A 25,625-nucleotide genomic window follows, 5' to 3' on the forward strand; every position below is an offset into this window, starting at 1 on the left:
CTTACCTTACATGAATATACATGTATTATCTTATTTCTTATTTAGATCGAAAGAAAGCGTCAACAATAGATCCAGACAAAATAATACATAAAACTCCGTGACATTTCCTTTGATTTTTGTGGTTTAAAAAAAAAGCTTATGATAGGCGCCAATAGATGCATCTGCTCTCTTCCATATCGTCCTCTACCTAACCTCGTAACCATGGCAACCCATCTATCCAGAGACTATCAATAATGCAATGATAAAATGAAAAGACCCCAAACGCTCCCCAACCAATTCTAATCACGTGATGTTGAGGTTTAAGATAGTTGGCTTCTCTGTTTGGTCAGGGACCTCGACATCAGTATCTTCTTCAATATTAAAGTTGACGTATTAAAAGCTCTCCAGAGGCATAGCATTCGTATGAATATGAATATTGGAGTTCTGCACAGAATAAAAATGCATACATAATTAATCAATCAAACCAAATGTCTTTTTTCGTGTAACTTCCCATTTTTTATTGAAGGATTGGCATTCGCGTTTTATTTTTCGTTATAATAATCACAAATAATTGAACATATCTTTATGCTGTTGTCCAAAATATCAATGTATTGCAAAAAAAAATTTAAAAAAATACAACTTCATTTGAATTCAGTCTTTTCAAGGAATCATGACCATAAAACACGAATGCACATCAGTTTACACCCTTGCACTGCAATACATCTCACCATTTAAATTTTAGTTTGACGAAAACCATTATATACATGTACATGTAGCTTGATGACCTTGAAGTCCATTACAGTAAATTAAATTGCTTTTGGAAAAAGCCTTTTTCAATATCTTTATAAAAATGAATTATGTGTGAAGTATTTTGCATCGAATGCTGTTAAACTCGTTCTCTCTCTCTCTCGCTCTCTCTCCGCGTCCATTTCCATTCTGATTACTTATGTTCTGCTATTGTGTGCAAAGGGTTTCCTTAATTCTAGATAGCTTTATTATAATTCGTTTGTTTGGTGTTTTTTGTATTTGTCTTTTTCCAAGAAATGCAACCAAGAAATAGAAAATAATAGATCAACGGCCTAAAGCGAACGTACTAAAACAGTAGTCTCTCACTCTCTCTCCATCTGTCTGTCTATCTCTCTATATCCCCCACCCCATCTCTCTCTCTCTCTCTCTAAGAAGACCTAGTTTTTACCCATGAATAATTTGTCTGGCTGTTTCTCTTCTTCTCTGAATCATACCCTCTCTATGTTGTATCTCTCGCTCTCTCGCTCTCTCTCTTTCTTTCTCTCCGTCTCTCTCTCTCTCTCTCTCCCTGTCCCTCTCTCTCTGTCCCTGTCTAACGTCTACACTATTTTCTACTATGAACGCTGTTACAGTTAAATTAGCACTCCCCCAAAGGAGGGACGTTGCTTTATATCTGTCAATATGTCAATTAAATGGAAATCAGGAGACAGCTAGCATCCTAACAAACTCACACTCATTTGTGCAGGCTACTACATCACGTGACTTTATTGTCATTCCACAGTCGTGTCTTTAATTTAGCAGTGCATGGATCTTTTTCAAAATATGCAGACAATTCTGGTCAATGTATACTGAAGTCAAACCTGCCTATAAATGTCTCACAAGGGAAACAGAAACAGTGGTCATTGTATGTGTGTGTGTGTGTGTGGGGGGGGTGTATTGGGTTTTTACAGACATGTATCAATCATCAATCAGATATGATTGTTTACGTCTGGGGAACGATCTTTAAACGTCACCATCCGAAAGGTGTGACTCAGTTTCGAACCTGCGTCCTCGGCAGAATTAGTTTGTAACTTCCATTTGCCTAGAGAAAAAGAAAGAGTGTTGTAGAACCTGTCTACAGTAGCCGTTCTTTCTGTTTCCTGTGTGGCCTTTATAGGCAGGTTTGACTGTAGTTCAGTTCGGTTTATTTTCATTCCAGTGAACAAGAACTATATTAATATGATTCTACAGACGCAAACAACCGAGGACATGAAATGATTTTGTTAAATCACTTTGGTTTGCTTTTAGTAATTGTAAGTTGAGGACTATTTAAGTTGGAAATAATAAGATGCTCCCCACTGACTCTCGATGATGTCGAAAAAAGATGATCACGGATTAACAATGCCAGCATTATAACACTAAAGTAGTTTGAACCCATTAGATGAAGTGCATATTTCAGTGGTCAATATTTTACGAGGTCACTTATTTACTGCATCACTAGATAAAGCTAGCTCGGCAAATTTATTTAAAGGCAACGCACAGTGTCGCATACTGCTTGTATAATTCGTATTCTGTAGATCAAAAATTAGAATATATACTTAGGCATTATTTTGTACATTATTTCCCCCATTTGTATCCATTCTCTTCTTTTTTCAGTTATTTATTCATCTATTCATTCATTATTCATCAATGTGTCTGTTTATTCCTTCACTTACTTATATATCTATTTATCTGTCTGATTATTTAATTTGTGGGACATCCCTGATAACAAGTTTGTTTGAAGTTCGAAGAAAAGAACCACTCATTTACAGCGCATGCGCAAATTCCAGTGTGTATGACATTGGTCCCTTAAATATTGCATGTTTTCTGCCTTGTTAACCCTGGTGTGATAAAACACATGTTTGTATTACTACTCACACGTGGAGTACTCCTTGTACGATGGAGGCAGACCTTCACTGCATTGAGTGTAATAGTAGGACCTTTGCTTGGTGCTGGTAATACAATGAAGATATACTAAGTTAATCAACTGCTATGAGAGGATGGATTTAACAGCTGCATGCCAGCCTAATCAAGTTTACATAGACCTCATGGGTCGACTGGTAGAGAGGGTTGTATATGCAGTCACCATGATGCAGCATGTATACAATATATCGATCTTGCATGCATGTATATAGGCTAACTATAGATATTTCACCACACATAAAGAAGAACAAAATATATTTGACCATGTTGGGGCGATTTGTTAACAAAACAAATCAACTATATGAACACGTTGCATGGAGGGGTTTGCCACATGATGCAATCGTAGTTTTTCAAATATCTTGAGATGAAAAAAACTTGCCCTTTTACTTTTTGACGTATTATAAAATACACATCGAAGCGTTTGTTTGATTGTTTACTTGTTTGTTTGTTTGTTTGTTTTTATTGGGAGGGTTGTTTTCAGTGACACGCTTTCCCCCTCCAAGAATAAGATGTACATTCAGGTTTTCTGATCATTACAACCCTTTTCTAAACAAATACATATTAATGTATAATTTCCTTTTCTCAATTACATTGGTTTTATCATAATGACGAACGTTGCAAAATTATGTTGAATACAAGCATCATATATTCCATAAAGTCCATCAGCTCGATAATAATAGCCTGGTGATAACTCATTATCATCCCTACCAATATACAATTTATCGCATTGCACTACCATCATCTATTTCAGATAAGTTATAATGCTTCACTGCTCATGAGTAATATAAACTCTAACCAAACTAGTCTCTTTCAAGGAGATCAAAGTATACCATACCAATGTAATAATTTTACGTGACTAGTCCTAATGCCATGAAATATTATCAGTTGTGACAAGTTGTTGTCTGAAATAAGAAAATAACAATTTTATAAGTCAGGAACATGATAACTACAGCTAGTATTGGAAGTATGCTCGACATTCTTTTATTCATACTTATGTCCGAACCCTTTAGAAGGTTGTGACAGAAAGACAAATATCGCCTGTTGCAATGAATATTCGCATCGTGGAAGCATTTTTCCGGCCAAAGAAGGAAAGCTATCATAATAAAGGGTGTGTTCAGAAGGACAGTTGACAATGTGCATCGGATTAACATTAAAGGGATCCGGTATCTTTGTCTCAGATTCTGAAACAAAGTCCTGGATTTAGCTCATGCTGCAATGATAATATTAAACCTTTAGGTCAGTCGGGAACCCCATGACTTTTACAAGCCGTTCGCCTGTCTGATTATCAAGATATTTATGATTGGAAATCGAAACCAAATTTTGCGTTTGCCAAACATTTTTCATAACACTACAGTTTATTGGGGGAAATGAGTATGGTAAAACCGGTCACTCACAGATTTTAACTTTTTTGAGGCACTTCTTGATCATTTGATTTTTTTTATTGCGATTTTTGTTAGGCTTCAATATTATACCATACACGTAGGGCCGTGCATCTCAGATTTAACATTGTTAAACGATGCCTTTAATTTGTGGATGCACTGTGTTGTATTGGGGAATGCTCTCGATGTTTATTCTAATGGCACTTGGTGCTTACATCCTTGGTAAAGTTTGTGGGTCATATCTGTCCTTTTCCACCCACTGTATAAAATAGGTACGTGGCTATGGGTAATTTGCAGGGCCTGCAATTAACTCGGTATTAATACTAATTAGGCTCCCATGAGAAAATAGTACGGAATTGTTATTTATCACCATCTTTACATGAGTAGTTTCGGTGTTTCTCGCAGCGCAGTTCCTGTGTGTGTATATATTATGATTTAGGTGGTTGGTAATGGAAATGAGTCTCGAGTGTTTAGGATTGGTGACGCCTCATATATCATCTACATCTCACATTTCAGACTGCCCTGAATATATCGCTACTTCTGTTCCCTTTATAATGGATCACGGGTTAAGCAGAAAGGGATGAGCATCATTTTATATCTGCAGAGAGCTGTGTAATATAATTCATTTTTGCTTCAGTCTATCACTGAAACGTTTTAGGTTGAAAATATTTACAGAAATCTTTTTTCTCTTGACTACAATTCGGTTTAAATTTTTAATGAATTGAAAATAAAGTACATTACTTCATCTCCCCTTTTATACATTCAATTTGGAATTTGCTAGAGTAGTTTCAACGTTTCTAAAAGGGCTTATCAATATCACTATATATCAAACGGGATTCCTCTTAACATATAGGCCTACAGAGGAATGTAAAGTCGTGTCGTGAACAAAAGGAGTATGAGAAGGAAAGATGAAGAGAGAAAATACGAAAAGAAAGAGAGAGAGAGAGAGAGAAAGAGAGACGGAGCTGATATAAGCCCTATAGTTAGGGAAAGAGGAACACAATAAAATCCAGTTAAGGCAACAGTGATAAATACAAAATATGAAATCATTTATTTGCTTGAATGATCTTTCTCGTAAAACATAGTAAACAAAAGGCCACAATTGTCAAGTGACTCCTTAACTTACTAATAAGCACGCTTTGACTGCATGAACAAAGTCAAACTCCGAAGAATCACAGACACATCTGTACTCCCTCCCACAAGTGGATATAAGTTGAAATGTCCTTGGTGATAACGATAGGGAGGATACTGTGATGATTGAACCCTGGTAGAAACCTGGTTTGGTATATCTATTACATGGCCCAGTGAAGTCATCAGAAAATCATCAAGCTCTTAATTGCTCGATGTGATGCTATCCCTCACCGAGTCTCTTTCTACCACACACACGCCCGGACACACACTCACTCTACTCCCCTCTACATCCCCCTCTCTCTATCTCCCTTTCCGTCTCTCACTACCTCTCACACTCACTCGCTCACCCACACATACAAACACAACACACCCCCACACACACTCACTCATCTCCCGTTTCTCTCTCTCTCTCTCCCTTTCCGTCTCTCACTACATCGCATACTCTATCTCGCTCTCTCACCCATAAACGTGCACACACACCCACAAACACATACACCACCCACCCACACATACACAAACACTTTACTCTTTCTATTTCTATCTCTCTCTCTCTCTCTCTCTATCTACCCATTAAACGAGTATGCCCCAAGTCATTATCATACTAAAACAGGTTCACCTCGTCATCCTATCGCCTACAACTATTTTTCTGGAAATGCAGTATTGCATTCCGATAATGAGTGATCACTTTATTAATTGTTTAGAAATTATTGCATACATCAACACATGTGTAACTATGCCATTAGAATCATTTAATATTATCAGTTGACAACCAAACGTCTAACGCCAATGGCAACGTCACTGAGCAAAGCGAAATTTTTGAAGGGGGCATTCATATCTTCATACGAAAGCATTATTCCATTTTTTTTCTTCTTCTTTAGTTTCTAAAATTGACTTTGGATTCAGGTGTGCCATTGCCATGGAAACTTTTTGGTATATACACCACACGATATGAGCATGCTAGAGCTCAAATATCATTTAGAGGCTTGGTAGTGTTTTTTGTGTGTGCATTAGCTGCTTTGTTCTTTCGACTCATGTTTGTTTTTACGAAAGGGAAGTGGGGTAGGTGGAGAGGGAGGATTGGAAGTCTAATAACAAAAACAAGGACAAAAACACACCCAAATAAGAACACCTTTCTTTCTGCTCTTAATTCTCTGAAATATTCGTGTGATTTTATCTTATTATGGATCGCTTTTTAAGAAACGATATCCATACTTTAATATTATTCAGCATTTTGTTAAATAAAAGTAATGTTATTCAGAACGATATATTATATTCTCTCCACTCCAGGTATTTGAAATCAATTCAATATTTCCTCTTTTTGCATCAAATACTCTTTTTATATCACCGTTTCCAATTTTACCTGTTATCGTTACATTGCTCCGTGTTACTTCTTTCAAAATCAATTTTATAATTATGTACATATCTAGTTCAACGATTCCACTATGCAAAGGAGGACGAGTAGAGAGAAGTCAATCGCCTGTCAGATTATATCCACCCTGCCTATTCATTACACTACGGTGTCATCATATATCAAATCGTTATGACATGAAGATGGGGTGTCAGCTAGCTTACATAAACACTAGGCGGTGACCTTTTAAACACATTTGTAAGGTATTTCAATAAACATTATGTCGAGATGATAAAGCATGCACTCATCACACATGCAACATGCTGTAAATGGCGGGATGGAGGAAAGAACATTTTATTGCACTTACTTGCATCACTGAAGAAGATAAACATAGTTTTTTGCGAACCAAGGTGATCATGGATTGTAATAACTGTTATATGAATACTCTGTGGGATATTTTCTTTTCATTTTAAGTTGCTAATACTCTCTTCTTCTTCTCCTTTTTCTTTTTCTTCTCCTTCTTCATTTTTTCTCTTCTTTACATCATACTTTTCCTCTGGATTATCAAACACCAAGCTAAAATGAGTTTAAGATATTAAGGTTATAATTTTTTTTATACAATCAACATGATTGGGGTGAGGGATAATAATATCATATAATGCACATCATTGTAGTATTTAAGCCTAATTGTCAGATTCAGTTTTATTAGCCTTAAACTATCGTATATATTTTTGATAGGGTATTCACATATTACAGTCATTTTAGTTTTATTCATGTTGTATCTCTCAACTTAACAATGTATAATATTTAGGGGTGCCATTTTCATGCTTATCTGGGAATATTGATTCATCAAAAATCTAAAGGCAAGTTGGAATTAAATACAAATAGTGTCATATTGATAATAATGATTTAATCATGTTTACTACATTGTACAGCCATTTATAATTGCTTCAGTCGTAAGAGGTTCCCTGAAATATAAAATATATATCTTTTAAAATCCCTGTGACTAAATATTTATAAAATAATGAATGACAGTTGTGATTTCCTCACTTCGGCAGAATTCTACTCTTTATGGAAAATACATTAAAGGTATTCAGAGTTGATTCAAGATTTGTGTTATAGAGATCATCGATCTCATCACATTCCCGTACGTAGCGTCTTCTGCAGGTGGGCTTAATGTGCAGAACAAACTGTTTTCATTGAGGGCTTTTAATTGACTGTCCTCATTTGGAACCCCGGCGATGATTACTCTAAATCCCCCACCCAATCACAAATGGGTTGGCATGGTTGGAGTATTATAATGAGAAAGGCAGTCCATTAAATAGAGGCACATAAATGGCTCTCTGTTCAATCCAACCTTTTATCCATTTTCCTCGTCGAGACACATTACCGAGGGTAAATATTCACGGAGCACTGTGTCAATACAAAATAAGATGTATGACGGAGCTCAACGTCCAGTTTTCCTGGCGTATTGAAAGTGTCATGGACTTTAAAATGCAATGAACTACAGAGACCATGTAGGACAACTAATACTGCATCACTGTTTTGTTATTCTTTCATTTATGCGGGTTAAGTGAGACATAAATGCCAAAGATGTTGATTATTTGTTTTTAGAGCACACTTAAGCAACAGAATAAGAAAGAAAAAATGACACAAAAATGCGAAGCAAGCCATTGCAATTCTGTAAATATGATTATACAGGTCATTAAGCAGTAATTTTGGTTGAATGCAAGGGTCAACCAAACATGCCAGAATCCGTACTGAACGAATTTTTATCTCGAAGCATACAATTTGAGTACAGTATTTTGAAATATTATATCATTTTTACTCAAAAAATATAACAGAACTGTCATATGTATTTAGTGATATATGGCGTTTTTTTTTAGTACCTTTGAGTGGAGGAAAAACCATTTTAAAGGCAGAAATATGTAGCTAGTCATTGTTACTCTCTATGAATGACTATACAGAACATTAGGTAGATCGGCGGTGTTTTGGTTTACTGCAGAAATGGCATAGGGTCAACCAAACGTGTTAGAAGCAGACTGACTGACCTCTTTATCCCTAAGCATATAACGAGTGAGTATTCGCAGAGCAATGCACCGGGGCGTTAACCTTTTGGGGAAACGCATCCATGTAAATGAGACGATATGCAAATGAGCAGTTTGCCTGAAGGAGGTAAACAATCGAGATTGAGGGAGCATGCATGAAGTCTCAGTCATCAGGCACTCAATCGATACTTTCACAAGAAAATGTTATTCAAGTGTCTGTTTCTGTTTAAATGTTCATCATTTAACGATTCCATGATATTGTTGGCAATGAATTTGGCCCACTACTTCCAACAAGTTAGATATTTACACGTCAACTTCATGATATGATATTATTTTCTGTCTAAGAATTCCTTTTTTAATCTTGTTCTTAGTTTGTAGTGTAGCATTTTATTCCAGAAACATACATGTGTATAATGTCAAGAGTACAGACACATCAGTAGGATGTCTATCTTTCATTTTACTAATTTATAAAAATAATCAATGTGTTCTTGCATTAATCGTGTACTTTGTAAAAAGAAAATCAACCAAAATATTCGTGGGTATGGCGTAAAGGCTACACCCCTTAATTCCAATAGCTTCAAATTCATGATTCGATGCTATCTAAGATCGTCAGTGTGAACAGTTTTGCTTCTAAGCTCATAGGCATAAACAGAGCGGGCATGTTCTTGTTATACAATACAAACATCAACTTAAAAATATTTTGAATATGTCACATTAGACATCTCCGATATATGTTCAGTGTCTGAATGCAGGTCAAGTGGAATAATATTGCAAACAAACTAAACACCAGACATTCATATTTTACTTTTCCATATCAGTTTCATATCCCTGAATGAATGAAATTATGAATAATATGAGTGTCCCGCAAATCTCAATAACGTTATTAACATCATCTTAGGAATGCCAAAAGGTTTCAAGAATGAATATCGCAAGATGATGTTTAAATTGAGAGGAATGACCAGGAACCCAGCTTCTATGCACTTAGCTCTCCGTGGCAGGCTGCACTTGTCATGCACCGCATATGAATGAGATACCTTTAACCAAATCCAAAGTAATATGGATCATTCAACTCTAATTAGACTGTTCCCCCCTTGATTCCTCCTGAAGAATACCTGGAGACTAAGTAATTGAGATTCAATCAATTCTGTAGAACTTCCTCATATCAATGGGGAATGCTCGCTATCATAATTACCAGATCTATGAATATATATTAATCATTTTGAGTGGCTTGTATGAATATGCTTCCCCCTTTTGAATACGCGATACTAATTGAATTATTTACTTAAAGGATGCTGAAATGTATTTGCATTCATGAAAGTATAATGATGTCGTAAAATAGTGTGATGGCAATGCACAATATTTATCATGTAATAAAGGCATAGAAACAGACAAAAAACATTATTCGAACATCAGTATCGCATGAATGTTCAATATAGTATGTTTTAATGGACTCATCATATTAGTGTTGAAATCAAAAATAGGCGGATCAAAAAAGAAAATCAGTATGCATTCACAAGCTGACTAAAGTCAATGAAAATATAGCAGTATAAAGACCGATTTTTTTTTTTTTTAAAGTGCTGCGGGATATGAGCACTGACAAAATGAATGAGTGGCAGCTTTCTATTTTTAGAGTTTACTCATAAAAGAACCGTACACATTTCCACTTATTAAGTGGAGATAGCAAACAGCGCATATACATGTACATATAAGAATATTTATCCTATTGTTTTGAAGGAGAGGTCATCTTATCTGGATAAAACTCTGGACGTTTATGGCAATATGGTTTGGAAAGCCTTATATACCAATTTAAATGATACTGCAAGAGAGGAAGAGAGAGAGAGAAAGAGAGAGAGAGAGAGAGAGGGGTACCGAGATTGAGATCATGTAATTCAATGAGGCAGTTTTTATGCGCTCTGTGGCTCCTCTGGTAGAGCACTATACATATCGATGGATTTCATTATAGGATTGTGAATTTATTACCCTCCACTACGCTATATCTATGCTCGGTGGCTATAGCTCGCCCATAAACCCCTACGAAGAAACTAAATCATATGTCTCGTATATGTTGATGAAATACTTTCGCACTACTTTTGATGTCATTGAAAACTGGGGAATATAAATTCATTTCTGTTTTTTAGTGTTATCGTATGATAGGATTTGTGGCACTTTTCGTTTCCTTGATTAATATGTATTATGGAGAGGGGGTAGATACAGACAGAGGAAAATAGAGAAAGAGAGAGAGAGAGAGAGCGCGAATGAGAGTGTGTGTGTGTGTGTGTGAGAGAGAGAGAGAGAACGTGTGTGTTTGTGTGTGTGTGTGTGAGAGAGAGAGAAGGGGGAGAAAATAAAAGGCAGAGAGAGAAAAAAATAGTTAGACAGGGGAGAGGGAGGGAGGGAAAAAGAGAGAGTTAAAGAAATAGAAAGAGGATGATAGTGTAAGAGAGAGAGAGAGAGAGAGGGGGGGGGGGGGAGAGATAGGGAGGGGAGAGAGATAATGGTGGACCCGGCGGGGGATACTGACAGAGCTGTACTTTGCTACAATTTTATAACAACAAGCTTTTATTATCGTCATCCTGACGCTTTTACAAAAATGTTTGAGACGCTGCAGACATGTCGCCAAAGTTGGCATTTTCCACCAATATATCGTACACGTGCACAATATTTCAATGTATCTATTTTGTATCCAATATCGACACAACATCTGATAACGGAAAGACCTTGGTTGGAGGAGGTAATGTACAGGATGGAAATGGAATAATGGAATGGAATAAGTTAATAACCCGCGGCTACATTAGAAGCTACGAATGGTAAAAGAAGGCGAAGGTTACCACTGGTGAGTGAATGAATAACAAGCATTGTGTAAGCGGCACGAGTTGTTTCGCGTGCTCTCTGTACCCAATTTGCCATTAACTCAGTCTTGCTTGCCCTACTTTAGTAAGTATAATTGAGTTCTTTCCCGACGGAATTTATAAGTCATGCTATTATCAAAGTTCTTATCTTTGAAAACATAGCATTAAATCATGTCCTTCAGGATGCGATTTGATAATATGTACTGATAAGAAACTGCGCTGAGCATCTTTCTCTCTCAAAAAATATATAATGATAATATTAAAGATGGAAACCACATGTATTCAAACAGTCATTGAATCGACAACGTGCATCTACATTATGATTATTTGTTTCTTTGTTTGTTGTTTTAGTTAGATTCTTTGTTCGCTTTTTTTTAAAGGGGTGTTGCCAATGCAAATGCACGAATATCTTATGATAATGTAAAAATTGACTCTGTAGGTCTTTCCTACCATTAATTATTCCTGACAGAAAGTTAAGAGCTAATCCCATCGCATACTATAGAGGATTCCCTTGTATGCCATACCCAGTAAAAAATATTTTTCTATTGGAAGCTAGAGGTTGTACACACACACACACACAAAGTATGTTAGAACTGTTTCAAAGCATTATCATGTAATTTTCCATGCCACGCATGCAGATTGCTGTAAACAATCATTTTATACAAGAATGTGCATTGGCAAGAATCTTTTTATCGAGGTCAATCCTACTTTAAAGAAAGAAAAAAAAAGAAGGAATGAAAGAAAGAATGAATGACGAATGAATGAATGAAATGTAATGAATGAGTGAATTGAGCAAATGAATGAATGACTGAACTATCGCCATTGGTCTAAATTCCAGTGGCTATTCCCACACTGACGGGTCCTCGGTATGATGGTACCATGCACTGCTCACCGCAGCCCTTTAAATAGCTAGCACTGACGGGTCCTCGGTTTGATGGTATCATGTACTGCTCACCGCATCCCTTTAAATAGCTCATCTGGTGAGATGGAGTAGCTAGAAGTCAGTGGCCGGGAACAAATTGTTAGCAAGGTTAATAATGTATGAAGCCACCGGCTGTAGCCTTCGCGCAAGCCAGTAATGGAAAGACGATACAACTCCTAGATACAAAACAATACTAGTCTATACACTTCAGACTTTTATGGTTGTTTTTTAAATATAGCTGTTTGAGGGGTTCTGTTTCATTTATTTCTTTTTTCAATAGAAATGTTCATTTGGGAAAGAAAAACCAGGCGTTTTCAGATTAGAAAAGACCTACTTTCGGTCAAAATAATCGGTGAAGTCCATAGAGTAGCTTCGAAATTAGCTACTTGTAAACTAATTAAAGCGGGGTCTTAATGAGATACTCGATACGGATCATGTACGACTTGCTCATTTATTACCAGAGACAGCTTTGTCTTTCCCTGGTATTATAGAAAGATGAAGCTTTCCTGATCAGGCTAGTTGTTACTAATTAATCTTGATACTTTGTATTCCTTTTCATATAAAGTGCTTTCCTTTTTCATTGAGTGATTCCGTACATTGTGTCCCGTACGATAATAACGAATTGGAACTCTCATTTCAACTGCTTTGATTGTTATTTTTATAATCGTGACAGAGGAATTTCCCAATTAAAACATTCGTTATATTTGATACACAATGTATAGATATATTTTATATCAATACAATTGAAACCGGTCACAGCGAAGAATATAACTCTCAAGGGTTTTTATTTCAATTATTTTAATTATTATTATATATATATATATATACATATATATATATATGTATACGTAAGTGAAGAAGAATAACGAAACAACAGAAGAAGATACAGTTGTTTTCAAAATCTTTCATCAAAATTTGAAAAAGAGGTGCAAAAATTGTATAGTGCGCACAGGCCGGAAAAGAAAGAGGACACGTCTGTAAAAAAAAAATGACGAAACAAAGAAATGACTGGGAATACAAAAAAAGAAACGGGAGGCAGAGATCCGCGAGAATTAAAAAACCCGAAAAGGACTAGAAATATGTGGGGATAAACATTAAAGTTGTAGGGTACGCATTCCACTGAATCGCGAATCGGGTCAGGTCTCAATACTCGATCTATAGTAGATGTAGATGTCGGGCCTATCAATAATGAGTTCAGTCCATCCCTTCCGTCATATTAACCACATGCTCGACAGCACACACTCCTGCGACAATTACTCCTTCGGAATTTCTTTCACTAACCGGATTCTTACCTTCAACCCTCCAACGTTACAAAAGAAATCAAACCTGGACCGAACACTATTTCTAACCGGAACCCTAACCCAATACCTAACTTAAATTCTGACTGTTACCGTGACCAAAACTCTATACTTTTGACAAAATAAAGCCCGGAGTAATACCGTTGTTGCAAATGTAAGATCACCAAAACACAATCTGATCTGAGTGTGAATACAGGATCAAAAATTGAGATAAAAAGACACCAATTTCATCAGCATCAAATAATATTGATGCGCGTTTTTTTGTTAATGTTTGACACGGCTAATGGGCGCCACAAACGTGTACATAAAGGAAGGTGTTTAGCGTTTAGAAAAAAATTGGTCAAAAATTGAGATAAAAAGACACCAATGTCATCTTAATAAATCAGCATCAATATTGATGCACGTTTTTTGTTAATGTTGACACGGCTAATGGACGCCACAAACGTGTACATAAATGAAGGTATTTAGCGTTTATACAGCGCATTAAATCATATTTTGTAAACAGGCAAGGTAGTGCTCCGACAACCCCTTGATGCGATTAACATACCCGCGGCTTAGATGCGGCTTCGTGTAGGACACGGTAATGCCAAATTAATGATACTGTGGTTTACTTGCAGAGTAACACGCATAATGTGTTATCTGCATCAACTATCGTACGCCTCGCAAATCAGCGCCAGTTTTATGCAGTAAGGGAACCCATTCTCAATGCACCCCGGGCCGAAAAAGATAATTCATTCGCCCTCCCTTAGTCTTCTATGACAGACCTTTAATGTGTATTTAAGCTGCCAACCAAGTACTGGGTCAGTGAGAGTGAGCTAAGTAGATTTTCTTTCTGTTCTCGGCTTACCTAGAGAAGAAGGTATTTTAAGCAACAACAATAATAACAACAGCGAGAAAATTGTTTGTATGATAGAATGACCCATTTTTCTGGACTCTTCTGATGCCATACTAAACTTCCCTTATAATTGTTTTCATTGTCACAATAACGTTGAGTTGCCAAGCATTGTCTCGGGTGGCAAGGGGCAGTGTTACCGCTGCCAAAAGGTACACAGATTATTCTTTTCTCAAACAATATAAAATGTATTTAATTTGAATTGATAAAACCATCATAATTATTGAATTATCATTGGCAAAGCAACTCCCAAATCACCAAAAAATATTACGAGAGAGAGAGAGAGAGAAGAAAAAAAATAATACAGGCGCCTTCACACACACTACCCCCCCCCCCCCCCCCCCCCCTCATCCATAGGTTCCGTATAAAAGATAAGATCGACCCCTCCCCTCCCCCTTTTCCCTTACTCTCTTTATCTCTCTTTCTCTCTCTCGCTACACCACTTGTATTATAAAAGTCACCATCGCGTCTGAATATTGAGACAGTAATAACACCTTAAGGGAGTATACTCGGTCAGAACGTGTGTCGTGTTTCCTTCAAACAGGTACTATATGCTAGGTAGAGCATACCATTACGTTATTGGCCATCTTGTTTTGTTTACGAGGCAACCCATTCCAAACAACAGAGATCATTCCAAAAGGTCATTCTACTCGATACAGGATAATTTTACGGAGCAATCTTCAACGTTGATCAATCGTAACTACAATCCCATCCATAAGTCACCGTCATATGCCGTGGGTAACCTTTACATTTCATTGTGATAATTTGGAGACAATCTTGGAAATGAACATTGAAAATCAACTGGCTTGCTTACTAAAAATGAACTATCGATAACACTAATTCACCTTTTCCGGTCATTTTACTTTCTCATGAATATTTTCCAATTTCACTTCAAGAAGAAGTCTATTCGCTTAAAATAGTCAGATAATGTAGTCTTCACATTAGCGTCCATCTTATCTCTCAATATTGGTCTGTTTCTGGTATCATATTGGTGTTACAGGGTATATCCCCGATAAATACAGATCTCCTGTTTCTAATCCTACAAGACAACCTTCGGGTTGAGACGATTTACTCTAATCATAAAACTACTTTCTCTGTCTTCTTTTTAAAAACGATCACTCATTCAACTCCTTTACCCTTCCCTCTACCACGCTTCATTTAAACTCCATCATTCATTCTCCAATCTCTCCACTCCTTTTTATTGAGGTAAATCTTCCTCATATGAATACCGAGGTTCTTTTTCTCTATCTCTCTTTAGTTCTCATTCTTTCTTTTTCACAAATTATATGCTAATTTATACGACCTTAATTCCATGTAGACATTTTAATATATTTTCCCCTATCATTCTTTTTCTCTTTTTTCGAACTCACCATCCGTCTTCTCACTTACTTCATTTTTATTTACCCTCTTTTTTCCGTCACACTCACTCAACTCACTCAACTCACTCAACTCCCTCACTCTTCCATCCCATACGTCTCCATTTAAACTCCTTCATCCCTTCTCCCACCCTCTCCACTCCTCTTATTCAGCTGCCTGTTTCCCAAAGGAACTCCCCTCCTCCTCCTCCATCCATCCGTCTATCCTCCTGAGCCCTTTCTTCCTTTCATCTCCTTGCATTATAGTCACGTATCTGCTCCATCGCGGATGCTCTCCCTTGTATTCTCAGGGCCTCATCGCTCGTTTCAATGCGAAGTCGTGCTTTTGATATGGATATACCAAAATATGAGGATCTCGTCATGGTGATAGAGAGAGCAAATACGTTCGATAACGACTCTTGGTATAACTTATGCATGAGGGCGACGAGAAAATCATCAATACGGCACATGCTAGAATCACTATAGAGGCCTAGTTTGGGATTACCGCCGTGTTTTACAAGATGAATCTCGCAATTAACATATTCAAAAGGCTTAGCAAAATAGATTTAGGACAGATTCTACTATCAATCTGGATAAATTCCCATTCTCTTCATTTGATAGCGTTTTTTGTATGTACTCAAATTGTACACGTTTACTTAGCGACAAGCTAATAAATTCACCAATAATATATGATTGTATCTCAATAGTTATAAATCAAATTACATACGTTATTTGTTGTTACGTCGGACAAGCCTTGTTCTACCTAACAACACACAATGTTTGCAGCTTGCATTTGAACTATTACAATGCAATTATTCGTAACAGGTAAATGAAATATTTCGTAACGAGGCACCTAACAAAGACGTATACATTAAGTATGATTATATTGCGAAAAAATTACTTATTGGTCTACTATCGTTGTCTGAAACTGAATTTATTTCCAGCAACCTTTACATTCAAGTTACAATGCAAACTTGTTCAAATGTGTTACTTTGTGTCAATTAAGCTGAAGGAAAATGTCATTGCATACTGTGTAAAATATTGACTTATACTTAAATTATACTGCAAACATGCCACACTTTAATATAAATTGGTACATTATGACGAGAAGGAGAAGGAGAGACACCCATACAGCCAAACAGAGGGATAGTGGGCAAGAGAATGAAACTGATCAACCAAGATTATGCTACTTTCAAAAAGCTCTTTCTATTTTGAAGATAACATTTTTGTTTCTTCATTGGACACGTTTACAGATGTACCCTGAATTTAAAATGGCGCCACTTGATAATTAATGCTATTGGTGAAAGTATGTTTCTACTTGACCTTGTGTACAGACCGTGCACTCGACTGCGTTTCCCACAGTGTAAATGACAAAGTATTTAATTGTAATGTTATAACATTCACAGTGTGACGCACATTGTTACTTATTTAGCCTTAAGGATGATTTTCTTTAAGTCTTTACTATCAAGTTGTATAAGATTATGAATTAATGTTTTAACTAAATGTTCATATTTACATATTGTTTATTTAATTCAGAGGGAGCACTTCAGCTATTGAATGGAGGAACTGACTACCAGGGCGTGTTGCGGATATTCCATAACGCAGCCTGGGGAACCTACTGTGCTACAGGATGGGACTTCAATGCTACCCAAGTAGCATGTAGGCAACTAGGTAGGTAGATTACTGTTCCTCTAATGGATCAATTCTCTGAGGGTTGGCTAACTTGGCTTAGCCAAAGAGGGGTGCCTTTTGCACCTCTCAGGTTCCGAGACTTCTATTTTACGTTCTATTGTATTGGAATGTACACTTCATTTACATAACATAATTATGTTGTCTTTTAAGCGACTTTTTAAATGACAATTGCGACAATTACAAAGGAATGGCATTGGCGTTCCTAATGAGTTTGTCCTAACAACAATGATATGTCCCTCAAAAAGGAAAATCATAGAATAAGCAACTACGAAATATCGTTAATTGTGCATTGTTTTCCAAACTAAATAACAGTAATTTTGTTCTCCCCGTACAAAAATAAATCAGAGTTTTAAAAAGTATTTTACCACGGGATTAGAACAGAGAGATCATAACTGTAAAAAGAGTGTCAAGTCACTATAAGATGAATGAAACACAGAATATGCATCTAGCAAGATCTTTGGCAGCTCGGCTATAACCAGGGTAATGTGCCATGAGCGTCAGAGTCCGGCGGATACCAGCGCTATATATGAATAAAGACATCATTATTATTACCATAGGTATTGGAAATATTGACAAGTTTGCCTACATGTGTTGGTATCTAACAGGGTACCCAGGAGCAGCTCTTTCGTCTATCCCGTTCGACATCAATTCACCGAACGGTGATGTATGGTACCAGAATGTGAAATGCCGTGGTGACGAGGAATCTTTGGAGGATTGCCAGAATGAAGAAGGACCTCCGAGGGCTGAATGTCTTCGGGGAGCAGGCCTTGTCAAGATCCAATGCCAAGGTTTGTTTCAAAGGCCTTAACAGTTTTTACCCGTCATGGGCCCCGTTGTACAACGACCATGGTAACAGGGCTCAACGGCCAATCAAAATCGAGGTTTACATGGTTACCATTGATAGCAAAGTTACCATCAATGGTAAGTTTTGTGCAACGGTGTCCAGGTTCTCTCTGAGGTCTGTAGCCACATACAAAGTTCGTGTATCATAACATTAGTTGAACCAGAGTGAATGGCAACCATATACCGATAAACTGATACATGTATAGGTAGGATATTCCCTAGATGTTACATGGTCCAAATTTCTACAAACCAATTACCATTTATAATGTACATGTACCTGTGTCCTTTCTCCGTCACAAGCTGCCACTTCTAAAGTTGGATGATAAGAACTAATCATCATGTGTATATTATGTATATGATTGTGTTAATACAATGCTGATAATTTTTAATCGCGTCTGTTTCTCCTCTTAAATTCTGTTCTAATTTAAATTCCAGTATTGCGTTTTAAACGTTGTTAATCCTACTTTGACCAGTATCTAGCTACCTTTACGTACTGACGAGCTAATAAAGTCACCAATAATATAATATTGTATCTCAATAGTCAGAAATCAAAGTGCAAACATAACTTGTTGCTACGTCAGACAAGCATTATGCCTTTGGTCTACCTAACAACACGCAATGTATGCATCTTGCATTTATACAATGTTGATACATTTCAATCGTGTCTGTTTCTCTTCAAGTTATGTTGTAATTAAAATTCTAGTATTGCGTTTTAAACGTTGTTAATCCTACTTTGTTTACCAGTATCCAGCTACCTTGGCTGTATAGATGTGACTGAAGGATCGCCCGCCCTCACCGGCAAGTCCCACCCCCAGGAAAACCTCAGTGTGGTCTCGTGCATCGAGCAATGCCGCAAAGACGGCTTCCCGTATGCAGCCGTGCAGGCTCCATCTTCCTGTGACTGCGGTACTTATGGCGAAAAGCCAGCCATGCGTGGAGGAAGCCACTTCGATGAGTGTAATGTCTCTTGTCCAGGAGAAAACAGAGAGATATGCGGTGGTCCAGCCCAAGCCAGCGTCTATGATGGTAATTACGTTTACTTCAATGTAAATCCAAAATCTACAATAACAGCGATCTCAACCTTAATTTAAATTTAAAATGCCAAATAAATTGCAACTATTATAATAATAATAATAATAATAATAATAATAGCCTAATAGTCCACTCCAAATTTTATTAAACCGAAACGGAAATTCTTTTTTGCCCAATTGATCGTGAGCCCGGCAGCCACTGAGCAGCGCCAGATCGACGTTGCTCTATGCCTTATTGTTGAACGCCAAACAAGGTAGCAACAACTCCCATCTTTTAACGTCTTTTGGTATGACGCGGCCGGGGTTCGAACCCACGACCTCCCGGTTGTGAGGCGGACGCTCTACTGACTGAGCCAACACTCCGGTGGGACATCATTATCATTATCCAAATCAATTTTTCAAATATATTTCATTGTGGTTCTTTAGTTGATACTGCTTTTTGTAAATAGATTCCAATATTTATCTAGGAAAAGAGGTAATACCATAATCAATTCGATATTCCAATCTTCCGCTAGTATTATAATCATGAATTAAAAAATAAATTTATTATTGTTTTAATTGAGTTGAATAATTTGGGTATGAGTTTTTATCATACAAAAACATAAAATTCACTCAGTTCTAGTTATGGAGAGTATGCACAGAGAGAATATTCATTTTCTTAAAGAGGGGTGTGGAATCACTACATAAATCTGGATCGTTATCATCTTTACTATTCTTTTTTGTTGTAATGTCAATAAACTGTACAGAAGAAATTTGTTAATCGATCCCCATACAATTATACGATAATTCAAACGATGCAAAATCAAAGTTTTATATAGGATCAATAATATATTTCATGGTTCAAACTTTCTTAAAATAAAATCAAGCAATTGATCAAACAATCAAATAATTATATGCCAAGTTAAAATATATCATTATAAATGAGTAATGTGATGTATTTAATTGAGGTGAGGCAAGGATTAGTATGTGATATTCAATAAATGACTTATCATAATATCATTTTGTCTTTTGTCACCCCTTGACAGTGAGCCAAGGGAGCTGTGGAGGCAAGTTAGTGGGTAAGAACATCAGCATCGTTTCACCTGGGTTCCCGGGTAGATACTCTGCTGGCTACACCTGTCGATGGGAGGCCACTATATCAGGCAACTCCTATACGACCATCAAGATGCCTGTACTTAGCCTGTTCGGCGGTGATCAGGTGGTGATCACCTATGCTGGTGAGACCCGTCAGGTGGTGGCTGAGGATACCTTTGGAGAGTTCGTATTGGATGGGGTTTCCAAGGTTGTCGTGCTCTTTACGTCTGAATCTGACTCGGCAGGAGAAGGAGGGTTCATGTTAACACTTACAGGTGAGAACGATATTAATATACAAATAAAACACAGCAGTGAGGGCATTAGTAAGAATTACCCACACAAGGTACCTTTGGAACAGTCTAACACGGTAGCCGAGGGTGTTTGGACTGTTTTTAATGTACCGAGTGTGTGCAATTTTACTAATGCCCGAACAAAATGATGTGTTTTATTTGTTTTATAAGATTATGTTTTATTTGTTTTATAAGATTATGTTTCATTTGTTTTATAAAATGATGTTTTATAACATGATTTTACTAATGACCGGTCATTATCCAATTTGCACGTTAGGCATAATAAATGCCTGGTCACGTGTACGCTTTCAACCAATCATTTGAATAGGATCCACGACATCATCTTATAAACTGTCGTATTAATCAGTCTTGCATTGATTGAAAATTAGTCTGATTCGTTAGCGTTCCCATAAATGCATACAGATGTAAATGATTACCACATCTTAACCTAGTTTGAGTAGGTTTCAGGATCAAGCTTTACAGATGGATGAGATGGAATCAATAGGAAAAACATATCGAAGATTAAGTCGGAGAAAGTAACGCTAGTCTGGTCATCAGAGATTTTAATATCTTCTCTTCCAAATTAGTACCATGATTACCACCAGTGGCGTAATAAGCAAACACTTTGTTTAGGGCGGGGGGGGGGGCAGTACAAACCCGCATCACCACCATAGGGAATACTGGGAAAAAGTGAGAAGAAGAAAAATCATTACAATTCAGCAACATGTTTCAGCAATCACTTGTATCGAATTAAAAATATACCACATTCTAATTTCATTTGTGTGGCAATTGCCCCCCCCCCCCTCATTAGTTCACCAGTGAATTCACCGCCTTCCCATGCATGGTCATAACCAATGGTGTTTTGATAATAAATGATGTCGATGATTAACATCATTTGTACATCTTCCACATGATAGTAACTGCCCTTTGAAGGCAAAAATAATGTAGATCCCGAGCTGAGTTACGTCCTAATTAAACTCGAACATTCTTTTCTTTATCTACATGTGTTAGTTTATATTGTCTGTTGACATTACATAACCCATGGCAGTCTCTCTGGTGGTAAATGATGTTCTTCATAATATTTTAAGGTTTCTATATTTTGTCAAATTCTTTCTCCTTCTCCTCGTCCTCGTCCTTCTCCTTCTGCTTCTATGTTCTCAATATTCTTCTCCTTCATCTTCCCCTCCTCCTTTTCTTCTTATTCCTCTCCTTCCACTCCTTCTCCTCCTCCTCCTCTTCCTTCTTCCTGTTTCTCCTCTCCCTTCACCTTCCTACTCTTTCTTCTTCATCTCCCAGATGACAGTTACTGCCCACCTGTTGACATCACCAACGGGAGTCTGGTGATCGATGATGTCATGTATCGGCCGCAGGACATTGTCGAAGTGCAGTGCGATCACGGTTTCATGCCATACCGTAAATATGCCACATGCGCCAAGTCTGGAGACTGGTATCCAGAACCTAGGTGTATAGGTACGTATTCAAACTTTAAGAAGTAAAAACAGAACCAACAAACAAATAATAAAACAAAACAACACAACGATAAAAACCCTTTTCCATATATCGAAAATCTATATTTTTGCAGTAGTGATACAAATCTAAAAATTCCCCCATTAACAAACATTATTTCACGTGGACAACAATTTAGTATATTATTGGTGATCGAACATAACAATATCTAAAAGGAAAGCAAGGATACACCTTCAAGAGCAGGAGATTATTATTACGGCTCTGCATAGTTTATTATCAGCCGGCACTCCCATACAACCTTGGCATCCTGCCCATTTATGGCGGGAATCAATTCATAGACTGAACAGAAATTAATTGCAATACCGTACCATGGTTACAATTTTCGCTGATACAACACACAATACCCTATTCAAGGTTCTCAGCAGACTAGACTTGTTGCAGAGTGGAGCTTGCTAAATAAATTGGCTCATAACCTCGCCTTTTAGCCATGTCAACAGAACAGACAGAGCAATGGTAGTATTGATTTAACATGTGCATTAGATTTATTGAGAAAGACAAAATATATACAGACAATAGGAAATATTTACTTTTGGGAAGTAGCTACACACGAAGGTGTTTACGTATCAAAATAAAAAAATCGTCTGTGAATATTAAATGAACATTTCATTTATTAAAATAATAATGAGCAACTTGTGAATTTATTGATTAATCAATTGCTATACATCCTGACATATAAAGAGTATACTCAATCAATGGAGACCGACATAATGATAACACAATGTAGAGAGGCATACCAATTATGTCCTATTTTTCAAAATATTTATATAATGCAAAATATAAGTTGATCATATTTACGACTCGATCCCTCTTTATCGCAATTAAAAGAGACAGTATATATGTATTACTTTTTATTTTGAAATGCTTAACTTGATCTAAGAAAACCAAGGTAACGATTAGTTTCAGGCTACCCCAGGTAAAATGTATTTGTTCCAAAAAAAATATTTTTGCTTTGTGTCCCTTTAAATGTTTCTGATCATCTCCTATAATCTGATTGTCACGAAAATAAGATAAGAACCTGAAATATTGAAATATTTTTAAATAAAAATGTGTCTCATTTAATCTTTGATTAAAAGTGCACTGATTATATACGTGTTGGCATACACGAATCTAACACCCTTTACTTTCTGTTAAAACCGAACATAAATTGTATCTACCAATATTATTTATAGTAATATAGAGTGAAATCCTCCCCCCCCCCACAAAAAGAAATATATATATATATATATATATATATATATATATATATATATATCTTGATCATATTGCCCGTGACACCTTTTTATCGTGTTAGTTATTTGCTGTATTATACTGTATAAACACAAATTAGAAATTCCAGTCTTTATTGTTGTTATTATTGCGTGTTGGGTGTCATGTGGGGTATAATGATTTTATTAATTATTCCCCTTTTTTTATTGTTCCTATTCAGTGTACAATAAATGGAACTCCTGGGAATTCCGACGAACAATACTCTTCATTTGTAAGTATCTTCACATGATGTGGAGGAGCTTTGGCACCTCATACATATCGTTAAAGATATACTTGAGTTCTGTTTTTTTTTAAAGATGAATTCTCACAGAATCAAACGAAACTTACACTGAATGTTCAAGATTACAAATAAATGTCATGTGCCAAAACAATTTTGAAAGAAATTGTATACTGGCTGAGTAATGAGCATAGAAAGATAAGGGAATCAAGGTATAGTAGCCCCGACACCATCTGTGTAGTCCCATGTTCACCTTTTTATGTACAGTGCTTGTTACTTTATCAAGACTGGGCCAAATTTATTATGATTTTGATGACTCCAGAACCTTGCAGCACAAACCAATACTTACATGCTACATGATCAACTTTTTCTGATCCATTCCACCCCTATTCTTTCACAATACAATCGCATTACCAGAACTCACCTTTATCTTTAATTCTGAAATGATTGGAATGGTGGGATAGGCAAACGTATCATGCTTTAGGAATTGACGTCATTTAACCTTAAAAACAGTTTCTTGGACGAGAGTGGAAATGCATACAATTATTTCGCTTCATGAAATTTCGACGTATTTATGAAATGTGGAAAAGGGATGGAACAGAGAGCTTTTTTTCTTAGATTGCTATGAGGTGACAGGACGTTATAATAACTACCTAGGGCTGTATACTTTGTTTTAGTCATGAGCGTAGGAAAACTGACATCACTTCAGCGATAAAGTGTTGAGTTAGAAGTTATTTTCGAGCAGAGAAATGAAGGAATTGGCAGAAGAAATGCCAAACATGTATGAACGTACCCTATACACAAAACATATTCATCTATTTGGTTTTAGTACATGATTTGCAGACAGATAATTACAATTCTGGGTGTTTTATATACAACTATTATTTTTGTTTACCCCTTTTTGTAATGTACTTCATCACTTAATATGTTGTTATCAAATGGCCTTATGCCTGCCGTTGTATACTGTACATAAATTAAGGCGTGCCAATACGTTAAGTGCCCTCATAATCATAATGAGGTACTCCCAGTAGCTCAACAAGCATTATCTCTCACTGATGGGTATGATGATAACAGCTGCCATGGTAACACAGGCAAAGTCGCGCTGGTATAGGACACGTATCAAATTATTAATTAAATATCCCTTCAACGCTTAATTGGCTTATATAGTTTTAACCCGCGATGTACATTTAAATTGGGTATGTATAATGACTAGGGTTTTCATAAACCTACCCTCTGCATATTGATAATAACATTAATGAAAAATAATGATGGGGGAAAATAATAGGCAACAGGTAGAAAGCACTGAATACCATGTTTCTAAGCGCAGGCCGCAGTATGTCCATTTACTTGCCTCTCTTTCCCTCTATCCACCTTCTCTATATCTCTCTCTCTTTCTCCCCCTGTCTCTCTCTCTCTCTCTCTCTTGATCTAGATCGTTCTACCTTTTATTTATATCTCTTTAAATGTTGTCCTCTCTATTTCTGCGCCACTTAGTTCTTCTACTCCCTCTCTTTCCTTTTCCCATCCCCTTCTCTCCGTGGCTCTCTCTCTCTCTCTCTCTCCCTCCCTCTCCCTCTCTTTACCTCCCTCCCCCGTTCTCCATTCGTCCATCCAAATTCTCGTTTTACCACTTTTCATTTCCCGTCCACATTATCTTTTTACTTCATTTCTGGTGTTTACTCTCCATGTAATTTAGCCATGTAAACAGTAAAGTTGATCTTAATAAATTTACATCTATGATTATACGGTTTAACTTAATCACATAAACAAGTTTGTATTATTATGTAAGGCACAAC

At 36.7% G+C, this 25,625-nt stretch overlaps 1 protein-coding gene across 4 annotated transcripts in view; it reads left to right on the top strand.

Moving 5' to 3' along the window:
* The window catches only part of LOC100891997 (scavenger receptor cysteine-rich domain superfamily protein), a 43,388-nt gene that overhangs the window by 7,718 nt on the left and 10,045 nt on the right, over positions 1-25,625 (top strand). For all 4 annotated transcript variants that reach the window (XM_030982781.1, XM_030982782.1, XM_030982783.1 and 1 more), the window contains exons 2-7: positions 17,426-17,560; positions 18,187-18,369; positions 19,169-19,450; positions 20,481-20,804; positions 22,116-22,289; positions 23,773-23,823. In XM_030982781.1, coding sequence (XP_030838641.1) covers positions 17,426-17,560; positions 18,187-18,369; positions 19,169-19,450; positions 20,481-20,804; positions 22,116-22,289; positions 23,773-23,823 — 1,149 coding nt within the window. The remainder of the gene's footprint in view (positions 1-17,425; positions 17,561-18,186; positions 18,370-19,168; positions 19,451-20,480; positions 20,805-22,115; positions 22,290-23,772; positions 23,824-25,625) is intronic.

The sequence above is a fragment of the Strongylocentrotus purpuratus genome, unplaced genomic scaffold (genome assembly GCF_000002235.5).
Source record: "Strongylocentrotus purpuratus isolate Spur 01 unplaced genomic scaffold, Spur_5.0 spur5_scaffold_13, whole genome shotgun sequence".
Lineage (NCBI taxonomy): Eukaryota > Metazoa > Echinodermata > Echinoidea > Camarodonta > Strongylocentrotidae > Strongylocentrotus > Strongylocentrotus purpuratus.